The sequence below is a fragment of the Nilaparvata lugens genome, unplaced genomic scaffold, assembly GCF_014356525.2.
Source record: "Nilaparvata lugens isolate BPH unplaced genomic scaffold, ASM1435652v1 scaffold7139, whole genome shotgun sequence".
NCBI classification, from domain to species: Eukaryota; Metazoa; Arthropoda; class Insecta; order Hemiptera; family Delphacidae; genus Nilaparvata; species Nilaparvata lugens.
Genome location: NW_024092888.1, coordinates 1 through 12,202, shown reverse-complemented (window position 1 = coordinate 12,202; position 12,202 = coordinate 1). Strand labels below are relative to the sequence as shown.

The 12,202-nt window shown below is 36.8% G+C and overlaps 1 protein-coding gene across 1 annotated transcript; it reads right to left on the bottom strand.

Moving 5' to 3' along the window:
* Positions 1-7,781: 7,781 nt before the first annotated feature.
* Positions 7,782-12,098, bottom strand: LOC120356572 (kinesin-like protein KIF21B). The gene is made up of 6 exons (XM_039445526.1): positions 11,918-12,098; positions 10,712-10,902; positions 9,929-10,147; positions 9,587-9,611; positions 8,808-8,950; positions 7,782-8,004 (listed from the first exon to the last, which is right to left on the bottom strand). Exons 2-6 carry the CDS (start codon positions 10,825-10,827, stop codon positions 7,797-7,799), a joined length of 711 nt encoding a protein of 236 aa, XP_039301460.1. The 5' UTR covers positions 10,828-10,902; positions 11,918-12,098; the 3' UTR covers positions 7,782-7,796.
* Positions 12,099-12,202: the final 104 nt, after the last annotated feature.

Below are 12,202 nucleotides of genomic sequence, written 5' to 3'. Positions count from 1 at the left end.
GATGAAACAGGCTTAGAACAAGATTGACAAAGGAAGATCAAAATCAAGTATGTGTGCAATATTGTAAATAAATGAAATGCATCTTTCTGGTTGGTTAAATATTAAAATGTCTCATTGATGATAGAAAACATGTCAAGATTCATGTTTGAAAAATGATCCTCCTTGTTGAAGGATCTAACATGGAGAACAATATTGTCCTTCGAGAAGAGGAAAATTAAGTAAAAATGAACTTACATGTGTTGATTTGACGAAATGAAATAATCGGATAGGCTTCTCTCAGCTAGCTCCTCAGCTATGATTTTCTCGATGCAGGTAAGGTTCCTTCACGAGAGCACAACTGCTTATGAGTAGTGAGGTGAGAAAATGCTGTGTTCAATTTAGTGTTATTTCACAAAAATATGAGAATGTAACAAAAATTTTTATTACAATCAATAATGTTAGCGGTGACCTCTGTGGAGTATGCAGTGCTCGCCAATTGTGATAGCCCTCCTCGGCAGCTAGTACGTGTAGTGCATCAATCACTCTCAAGTTGCATTAAGTGATAAGAAATGTGTTTTTATATATAGCTTGATGTACGCACAAGCTGACATCACTCGGTCGCTCACTCACAAGGCCGGGCAATGCCCTCCCGACCTTCACAAGGCCGTCCGAGGAGCAGAATGGATTCACTTCAACTGGCAGTATAGGAGGCTGGATTAAAAAGGAACTTGGATTTTCTCTTTCGTAATAGAGGAAAAGCAGCAGTAGCGAGAATAAGAGATAACGCAGGGGCCATCGTTTTTTTTTTTGACTGCTAGTAGTAGCAAACGGTCGATCATAGTGGAGAACCATTCTCTATTCTCTCTTTACTCCTCATTCGTAAATGCTGTGCTCCGCTACGCGGAAAGAGCCATTTAGGATGACAAGTAAAGGAGAGCAAAATCAACACACATGGCTTTCGTAATAGAGGAAAAAGCGGCAACGTGCCAGGAGGCTCGAGTTGGGTGCAAGCCACAACATATAAAGTGAATAATATGGATTCATTTCAACTGGCAGTATAGGAAGGCAGGATTAAAAAGGAACTTTGGATTTCTCTTTCGTAATAGAGGAAAAAGCAGTAGCGAGAATAAGAGATAACGCATGGGGCCATCTGTTTTTGAAATGCAATCTGAATAGATGAATTCAAAGTATTATTCAAATTAATAGAAATTTCCATTTTTCTTTTAGATAGTGTAATGATTAATTAATTAACTTTAGTTATGTTCAACCATTGAGTTGAAAGGTAATGACAATGGTGGTATGTAAGAGAAAGCAAAGTGGAAGAAAACGGGGGAGAGGCTTCTTAAGCTCGGCGGCGAAAGTACTTAAGGGGGCGGCAGGGACTGCTACAGGTATTACTTCAACTATTTTAAATAAATTGATCGATGTAAACCCTTTGAAATCCCAATAGCACCTGGCTACCAGTATGCGGACCAGGAACGAAACTTGAAAAGCGATTAGCACGTGGAGATCCTGGAATAAACAAACTTGACCAGGCTTGTAAGGCCCATGATATAGCATATTCACTAAATAGTGATAATTCTAAGCGAGCCAAAGCTGACAGAATTCTAGCGAACGCAGCGTGGGAAATTTTTAAAAATCCGAAAACTCCCCTAGCCAGAGAGGTCTCAGTTACCTGTTACGAATGTAATGAAAGCTAAATTACTTTGGTGGTTCTTTGAAAAGAAAAGAAGAAAAGAAGCAGAGATGAAGAGAAGTTATAGTAATGATATTCGACGCAAGGCTATAGCTCATTTGAAACACATATAGCAGGTAAAGGTATTATTTGAAGCCGTACCCCCGCTTAGTGTGGCGACTTTTATTCCACCCCCACCCCCCACCCATCATCATTATGTGGAGTTATTCCCTCAAGTTAAGAACGTAGAACAACAAAAGAGGGTCAAAGAAGAGCAGAAAAAACCATGATATTGAAGGAGACTTGAGTAACTATGATTTAATGGATTGGCTAGCTTATTACAAATTCGTTTAGAGGAATATATATGCTAGATGCATTACCCAAAAAATTCTAAAACGAAAATGCGATCGTGAATTTGGACAGCACAGCCAACCGGGGACCACTGGATTGCATATAAGAGGTAGGAAGTAATGTATTATTTTGATCCAATTGGAATTTACAACCTCCATACGAATTGACAAATATTGGAAAAAAGAAAATGGAGTAAATATTTTATAATTTGGATCAAATGCAAATACTATGAAGATTGAATTTATTCTGATAAGCCTATTGATTTAACACGTTCTGATTCGATTGCTAAGATACTAGGTTTTGATAATGTAGTTTTACAAGCAAATAAATGGCATTATTCCAAACATCTGGTTAACATATCGAGCATTGATGGTATTCTTGTTGAATGTAATTTAGCATGTGGCAGTTACTTTAACGGAAAAGAAAAACATATAATCCACGAATTTTTGCCAAAGGTTCCTAGCGGTTATTTAATAAATGAAGTACCCTCTCCAATTATTTATGTACCTTTGAATACACGTCGAATTCAAACTATTAATGTAAAGGTAACAGACCAGAACGGATCGTTTATTGATTTCCGCAGAGATACAATTACAATTAGACTACACATACGTGAAAAACAAAAGTAATGGGATATCTTATTTTCAACCCGCGTACGCGTAGTACGTGTACGCATAATCAAGTCATTAGAGAAAAGGTCGCGATAGCGTCAACATCTAGTAAAAGCAATAGGGCGTTATCAGCTAAAAGTGCGAGAACTTTGGAAAGATTAGGTTTTATAGTTAATTGGCGACATGTCAGGAGGGGCCGCAATTAGTGATATTCTGGATGTGGAGACAGAGCTTCAGTTCTATAATGACATAACCAAATTCCAGTTTCATACACATACAGTTTATTCAGGACAAGAAATAAAAAACTCTGATGAAGCTCGAATTGGAATAAATTCATTGGATGTTTATACTTTACCTTGCAAATCATTTATATTAATTGAGGGAACGGTGAGCTGTACAAAACCAGCAGCGCCTGCGATTACAATAGCAGGAGAGGCAACTCAACCGGCTGGTGCGCCCATTGCGGCAGACTATAAATTAAGCAGTAACATAGTGGGCAACCTTTTTGATGAAATACGATACGAATTAGCAGGTCAACAAATTTCCAAATCAAGATTAATTGGTTTAACTTCTACAATTAAAGCTATTCTTGTGAAGAACGCATCTGATAAAAACACATATCATTTAGCTGGTTTTGATAGAGCAGGATATGAGCTAACAGATAATAAATTCACTTTCTGTGTGCCGTTGAAATTAATCCTTCCATTTTTGAAGATTTTCAAAGAATAATTTTAAACTTGAAACAAGAGCTTGTATTATTGAGGTCGCCCTCAGACCTCAATGCGTCGAGTCTGCAACCGGTACAGAGGTTAGTGTAAAAATTACTAAGCTCCAATGGCGGATGCCCTACATTACTTTAGAAGATCATGTGCGATTGAAATTTTTGAGACTGCTCGATGCCGACACTCCACTGAAATTAAGTTTCCGCCATTGGGAAATTTGTGAATTACCAAATTTGCAAAATTCACTTGTTCATTCTTGGTCAGTACGCACAACATCGATTTTGATACTCCAAAATATATTATAATTGCATTTCAAACTGATCGAAAGAATAAAATTAAAAAATCAATATCTAATTTTGACAGCTGTAATATTTACAATGTTAAAGTATATTTGAATAGTGAGTATTATCCATACGAAAATCTGCTAGGTAAGAAGGAAGTTTTATACCGGATGTTCCTGGATTTCGCACCCTCGTATTATAATCATTCAATCAATAGCGAACTCGGAACAGAAATCGATTTTAAAACGTTTTGTGAATCAACACCGCTGATTGTTGTAGATTGTTCACACCAACCAAGTCATTTGAAATCATCGACAGATGTTCGTATTGAAATGGAATTTAATAGTGCAGTACCTGCAAATACTTCCGCGTATTGCGTTTTAATTAGCGATCGTGTGATGGAGTACACGCCACTCACGAGCATGGTGAAAGAAGTTCAGTAATTTGTTGATAGAGTGCATCACTGCAGGTTATATAAGGTGTGTACTGCACCAAATGTAATCCATTATCAGTTTTACCTTTGAACAGGAATCATGTCCTATTCTTTGTGTTCTGATATTTTGGTGGACAAGCCACAAACTCAATCTATCCAGTGTGATCTTGATTCTGATATTTTGGACAAAGCTCAGTCGTCGCTACTTTACGATATTGAATCAACAAATTTCTATTATGAACCAAGGAGAAGCAGTACACCAATCCAGAAGTCGGGAGAGGAGGAGGGGGAGGGGGCGCCAGAGGTGGAGGAACAGAAACGTGAAGAGGAACAGAAAGGAGTGCAAAAGCAGACACCTACGAAAATTGCTACGGTTGATCTTCACTGGTTTAAGCAAACTTGTAATCAAATTATTGTGAAAGAACTTGCTATTGTCGATGAGAGCAATAATTATGTTGTATTTCATTTCAAATCACCATTTCCAAAGATGGAATTGACTACAAAATTGTTTAACGACGTAACATGGCTGGAACGTAACTATCATAAAATAAAATGGAGTGATGGAGATTGGAATGGAATGAGACAATATCCGTGAATACCTCGCAGGTTATGAAAAAATTTTTACAAAAGGAACTGAGAAAGCAAAGTTTTTGAGAAGATTGCATTCTAACGTACAATGCATACCGGAGGACTTTCTCAAGCCCGATTTCAGCTTTTTCACCACTTCGTGGTGTTATGATGCATGTAAGATACATAAGTATAGACCCGATGGAAGGTGTGCTTTATTCTCTGCCCAACATTATAATTCTCTGCTGTTTAAAAATATGTATCAAACAAATAATTTCTTGTGCGAGAATACTCGTATGAAAAGTATGAAATTGGCGCCTATGTATACGAATGCTCAGAAAAGAAACTTTGCACGATATGGATTCTTCTACAACGGAAAGGAATTACAGTGTGTTTATTGCTCGCATGCACTGAGACTGCATAAAGCTCGCACATGTTGTCTGTCTGCAAACAAAGAAAGACCGTTTAATTACTCTATAATAGTGCCACCCTACACATAGTTTTACTACTCGACAACGATGGATCCGGCAAAGTGGTTATCTGCTGACAACAAATTGGAAGTGAGGTTAAAAAACTGCATAGACTGGTATGATGAGTGTGAAAGTGCAATTCAGAAATCATCTAGTGAAAATTATAGTTTGGCGAAACAATTAAAGGCTATTTTTCTAAGCACAGTTAATTTGAACGATATAAAAGACTATTTGTGCTATTACCGTCCATACAATTTGTCTGTAGATAAATTGATTAAAATTGAAGATGAAGTTATGATGTATTGTTGTAGTGAAATTTTTTAATTCAGATATTTCCTCGAACATTTTGGTTTAGTATCAGTGTAGACTTGATTGAGTGAGCACGCGAGAAACGCCCCCTCAGACACAACTGTTACAGCTTGACCTTATCAAGAGATACGCCCCCTCAGAGCCAACTCTGTTACAGCTAAGTGCACATTATTGTTCATAACATAATCGAGGTCATGCAGTGTTTTAGCTTTGCTAAATTCAAAAAATTATCTCACCTCTTGATGTCAATTTCATTCAATGAATTGATTCTATTGCAAAAAATATTAAATTTTCAACAGGATTCAAGGCAATGATTTACCGTTAACAAAAACAGAAAATGTACATTTTCCAATTTTATCTGAGATTTTCGAATTATTGAACATACTAGATACAGGTCATCTACATTATTGTAGTGCAAAGATTTCTCAACTATTGTTACAAATACCGATGAACTTTGGAAATGCTTGTATGACATTGCAGATAAAAAATGTAAAAGATCAACTTAGATCATTCTGTTAAGACTTAATAGAGCTGATACCCCAAGTGATATAGGTCTGAGGATATATAGCCATTTTTGGAATGCTTGTTCGTACTAAATTTACTATAGATATTCTCGGAGAGCACACTTAAAAAGCAACGCCCGCAGGTTTGTACAGCACATAGAAAATTTTAGAATTTGTGAAATTTTTCTTAACTGTCGGGTGGAAAGCAAACCAATCACTTTTTACAGTATAAAGATGGATTCATTCATCTAGCATTCACTTCAATTTGACAGTAGAGAATTTTTCCCTCAAAGGGAAATTATTTTTTCACTCATCTAGCATTCACTTTAATTTGACAGTATAAAGATGTATTCACTTTAATTTGACAGTATAAATATGGATTCACTTTGCATTTAAAGATTTTAGGGTTGCATTTAAAGTAATATCCTTGCATTTAAAGATCCTTGCAACTAACTCTAGAACGAGAAACTTAAAGAGTAATAGGGTTTTAGCACATCTACAAAAGAGTTTCTTATCTATACTAGACTGGGATTGATTCACTTTAATCTGTCAGTATAAGTTGAATTGGGTTCTTAGAGATTCATGATGCTGAAGTAAGATCTGACTGAGAGAATAATTTGAGCATATCTTCCAAGGTTGACTCTCACTGTCAGTATAGCATTAGATGGAGTCACTTTAATTTGACAGTAGAAATATGGATTCACTTTAATTTGACAGTAGAAATACAGATTCACTCATTTAGCATTCACTTTAATTTGACAGTATAAAGATGGATTCACTTTAATTTGACAGTAGAAATATGGATTCACTTAATTTGACAGTAGAAATACAGATTCACTCATTTAGCATTCACTTTAATTTGACAGTATAAAGATGGATTCACTTTAATTTGACAGTAGAAATATGGATTCACTTTAATTTGACAGTAGAAAGATGGATTCACTTTAATTTGACAGTAGGGAATTTTTCCTCCAAAAAGGGAAATTATTTTTTCCCTCACTGTCTCTCTCTCTCTTCCTCCCCCTCGTCCTCACTGGGAGAGGGGTGAGGGTGAGGGAGAGGGTGAGGGAGAAGGAGAGGGAGAAGGAGAGGGAGAAGGAGAGGGAGAAGGAGAGGGAGAAGGAGAAGGAGAAGGAGAGGGAGAGGGAGAGGGAGAGGGAGTGGGAGAAGGAGAGTGAGAGGGGGGAGGAGAGGGGGTGGAGAGGGGGGAGGAGAGGGGGGAGGAGAGGGGGGCGCATGCGCAGAGGGGGAGGGGGGAGGGGGAGGGGGATTTGCGCAAAAATTTTTCCTTATTTCTCGCAGATTGCGCAAAAATTCTTCCCAGAAGTATCTATATGAGTCTACTATAGTACGTAAGCTCTGGCAGGATTCGAACCTGAACTATCAGACCCAGATAGTAGCAAACATCAATCAATTTCAAAATGATAAATGATTGGCTCAGAGTTCAGAAGTTCCTTCTAATTCATGGAAGGTTCTTGAACATTATTAGAAAATAATTAAACGATGGTATTATTTTAATACCACTTGGTTGGCTTCTTATGAAAACAACCGGAAAGGAAGAAGTAATTTCGCTGAGAGTTAATGAAAATTCGCAATTATACTTCAGCAAACATCATGCAATGTATTTCTTCCCTAGAGTATTGTTAGGGAGTTCGTAAACATACTGTATCTGTATTTATAATTATATCTGCTTATAATTTGTACAGATGTAGATATAATAGGCTTAGCGTCAGTGATAAAAAGTGAAATGCGGGTGTTCGTAGCGCATAAGTCTGTACCTAAATAGAATATCACAATGCCTACTAACAACGATAGCACATAGGTTCTAAGAGAAACACTTACTATGAGTAACAAGCTAACTCACTTGAGCGAGGTTGGCGCACTGGGCACACGGGTCAGCGCACGGGTGGGCGGAGGCATGAGTTCGGAGGTAGGAGGGTGAGGGGGGCCGATGTGGGGTGTTGCTTGTGGCCACCCCCGCTGTTCGCATACAGCATCTCCTCTGCCATGGCTGTGTGCTTCCGGTACTTGGTGCCTCCTTCCTGCGACCTCGTCATGCTACCAGTCATGCTGCCAGTCATACCAAAGCCGTTGCCATTGATACTGCAACACACACAAATAAAAGCAATCTTACATATTTCTCTTACATATACAAGGCTTTCAGGGACAGTCAAGATAATAGTAATTTTAGATGAAAATCGTTCAGTAAATAATTATTACTTTTCATTAAATCAAAAACCTCGAAATCTTTATAAAACCCTTAAATAGAATAAACCTTTCATTTTTTCATAAAACTCTATATAATCAACAAAATATCTTATCTTCTAGAATTCCAGATTGAATAATCAATGAAATGGAAAATGTAAAAAAATGGCCATTTGTACAAAAAGTAAGTTCTGCAGAATTCATCTGCAGACAGAGAATGTAGCTTGAGTACGACAAAAATGTCTAAAACATCTATAGAGTTCGGCAAAATGTTTGCGCTCATGTAACAACATACTAGACTTTTTCCACCAATCCACTTGTTATTGAATGATAATAATAACAATGGTTTATTGAAAAATTGCATTTGTAAATTTTATAGAATAGAAGAATTCACAGTGAATTCAGACCCGGTAGCCGGGTATACTGCCAACTTAGAAACGCTGAAAACAGGGTTTTGGAAATAGCTGTTCTCATTTCAAAACTTTAAAGGGTATTCCAACTTGATTCTTCAACAGTCGATTTAAAACATTGAAGTCTCGAAAGAATTGAGAACGATTAATTGTCGTTCCCTGTTCTAGCTTGAACCATTGTAAGAATAACCTTGTATTTTTATATTTAAAAATGCAAACCCTGCTTGTAACAAAATTAAATATTTTCTTATCGTGTGAATGGAATCGGATTTTCTTATTTCATAGACTTACGTATCGGCGGCAGTTGGAGAGTTTGACCTGGAAGAGTCTGATGAAGGAGTGCTTTCGACTTGAACGGATCCTGTAAGAAGATCTCCTTGCTTTCCTACAATGTGCTCCAGCAGAGTTCTTTGCGTTTCAGCTTCCCTTTCCAGCTAAAACATCAGAAGTTGGAATACCAATTAATAAAAACGATAAAATTCTAATAAAATAAATAGTATTTGAGAGAAGATGTATAACTTATAAGAAACGTTTCAAGAAACGATCACAATCCTCTTTTATACTAGAAAAATCCACATACTGTTTGGAATGTTAGAAATAGTGAGAAACGGATGGTTTTGAAAAAGTCATAACTTTTTGAATATCGAACTAAAATGCATTTTTATATAAATTTGAAATTTTGTTATGATCTCAAAAAATGGGTCGCAAAAATAATATTGTGTGGATGGCGTCCTTCCGATTAATCACATGTTTCTATGCATTCTTTGAGGTAGAATGTATGTGTTAGCATTGCTACTCGTAACATTGATTATGGAATGACTTGGATTGAATTTCTCTTCGGATGGCTTCCTTGAAGTTTCACAACGGAGAACGTGATTTCAAAAACGGTACGCTAGGCCTCGGATTTCTACACTTTTCAATGATACCGTTGTATTCTTATTATGCATCCACCACAAATGTTGCTTAAATCTGAACTGGCCTACGCGGCAGAACAATGAATCTGATTCTGTGTCGCTCTATGGCTTTGTTAGCATAAATATGTCGCACAACAAAGGTCCCACCTAACGTGCCAACACCTCTGTGGAGATCCCACATCTAGAGTGTAAATGAAACTTCCAATTATAAACAACATAACTATGACCTTTCTAATACCATCGCTCACTACTTTCCGTGTAGTAGGGTACCTAATATAAAAACATCCCATTTCTGTCAATCACCCTAGATTAAACAAATGTTACAAGATTTAAAACAAAAGCTCAGAAATATTTGGTCATTTTTCAAACGTACCTATCTGGGTTGGATCATGCCATATATTCACTGAGATTATATAAAGAACAAGCACGAAGAAAACGTTCATTCAACGTATCATCAGCATTTGAATAATTGCAATATCTCAGTAATTTCCACCTTACAAATTAATTATTACCTTGGATTCCTCGACCTGCAAGATGTTCTGCTGTGAATCCTGAATGCTCTCCTGGATGTATTGTAGGTTTGCTCTTAGAGATTCTATTTCTTCCTCCAGATCGGCGTGGAGCTGATATTCCCGGGGATGGGAAACCTGGAGATCGTTCAGCCTTCGTAATTTACTTTCTAGTTCTAAATGACGAGCTTTTCGTTCGTTAATCAGTCTGCAAACAACAGATAATAACACAATAATTATTTTCGATGAATTTCATAACAAGAAACTACTTGTCGAATAATTATTTTATTGATTGAATTTCCGCTAGACGTCGAGAATGTTTGGAGTAATTGTTTACAAGAACCACATCTTTTAATGAGTTATCTAAAAAAGTAAAAGATAAGATACCACATTTTAGTGAGGCTGGTCGAATACAAAATGCGGCACAGCGTGGTGCGACGTATTGTCTTTATTTGTTTGTTTCTTGAAAAGCCATGCAACATGCTGATTTGTATTGATTCAAACAAAGGTTGCCTTACCATGTCTTCCTACGGCTTGCTCGTTTGTTACTAGTAGCATTGCAAATATCTCACAGTGATAGTTGGCAATCTTCTAGTGCTTTATCCTAAGTACAATTCTACAGCATCCCACGTAATATAGCAGACTGCAATTATACAACATTCCACAATATAACAGGCTGAGCAGTTTACCTAGAGTACATTGTATTCTAGGTACATTGGGCAACTCAGTAAGGCCCATTGACATCAATATCAGTGTAGTGTATCTTCTGTACCTTTCCATATCTCTCTCCAAGGCGACAATGGACTGTTTGTTGAGTGTGTTGGTGGAGATGTTCTTCTCGAGCGCCGTCCATTTCTGCTTGGCGATCTTTGGTGATGAAGCGGCCATCTTGGTGGAGCGCACTCTCCCCGCCGCCCGGTTGCTGAGCTTCCCGTGGTGCGCCACTCTTCGCAGCGCCGAAACCTGAACAAAATAAGTTATACATTGACATTTTTTAAACAGATAAAGTTCAAAGCTAAAAAAGGACATTCGTCAAGTTCAAAGCCAAATTTATAATAGTTTGAGCGCTCATAAAAAGTTCAACAAATTTAAACAAAGGAGGAAATTATACGAATCTACTGGGAATTTCTCACTCTTTCCAACCAAATTCTTAGAATTAGATGTTGACTTTGAGTTTCCTAATTATTGACGATTTTTTAATTATGGAAGAATCGATATATCTCGAAAGCTAAGGTCGATATAAGAAAACATTACAGTACATTTTTGTAGCAAATTTTAAGTACAATCTATGATCTTCGTCTGTTACACCATTCTTGGGACAATCTGTATAGAAGATAAAACTGTCAGGGTGGCCACTAACGTCAAGTGTGTTGAACATGTGTGTACACAACGAACATTGCTGTGCCATCACAACGAAAGACTTCGAACAAATTTTTTGAGGTTAGCTTTTGTATCTTCTTTTTTTTCGTATTGTCTTTTATTATAATTTGTTATTTTCCAGCGGTTTATTTATTGTTATTGTTTGTTTACTTTGTGTTAGAAGCTGCTGTCAAACAGCTTTTTTTGTTTAAATTCTCTCGCTGATGACACACCATGCATGTCGAGCATATATTATATGTGTACACACATGTTCAACACACTTGCCCTGTTGTTAGTGACCATCCTTAGATTTCATTGTTTCTACACACATGGAAGATCAACATTTCTCGAATCTTACAAAACTGTATCATGGAGCATAATATTATATTTGTTATTTTCAATTTTAAAATCAATTTATTGATTTTTTCACTACCGATCAATTCAAATATCATTTGAAAATGTCAAGATGTCAACAGTCAAGACCGACATAACAGAAGCGACACCTTTTGTCTAGTTTCAACTTTCTACTAGCTTTCAACTATTGTGGGTTCTAGTTAATAGGTATTTAGAATGTTGAAAATAGGATGATACTAATAAACATTTGGATATTAAGGCTCACCTCTTCCTGTTTTCTCTTCAAGACAACATCTTTGGCACGCTTCTCAGCTTCAAGGGAACGGATAACATTTTCATGCTTTCTCCTCTCCTTTCGAAGTTGAGCAATTTCTCTTGTTCTCCTAGACTCAGTCTCCTTATGTTTGGCTGTTTCTTCCTTTATTTTGTTTATCAATTTCACCTGAAAAGAGTCATTAGATTATTTAGAAATGAGAAAACAGCAACATGAGAAGAATATGGAATAAGAACAAATTTTACCTTCAATTGAAGAGGGATATTCTTTTATTGA

What these genes read in the sequence shown, in the direction of transcription:
- LOC120356572 (XM_039445526.1), bottom strand. Translation starts at nt 10,827, where the DNA reads ATGGCCGCTTCATCACCAAAGATCGCCAAGCAGAAATGGACGGCGCTC. An exon ending in TTGGAGAGAGATATGGAAAG is followed by an intron (nt 10,148 to 10,711) that starts GTACAGAAGATA and finishes TGTTGTTTGCAG; the next exon opens with ACTGATTAACGAACGAAAAG. An exon ending in GGATCTCCACAGAGGTGTTG is followed by an intron (nt 8,951 to 9,586) that starts GCACGTTAGGTG and finishes CTGATGTTTTAG; the next exon opens with CTGGAAAGGGAAGCTGAAAC.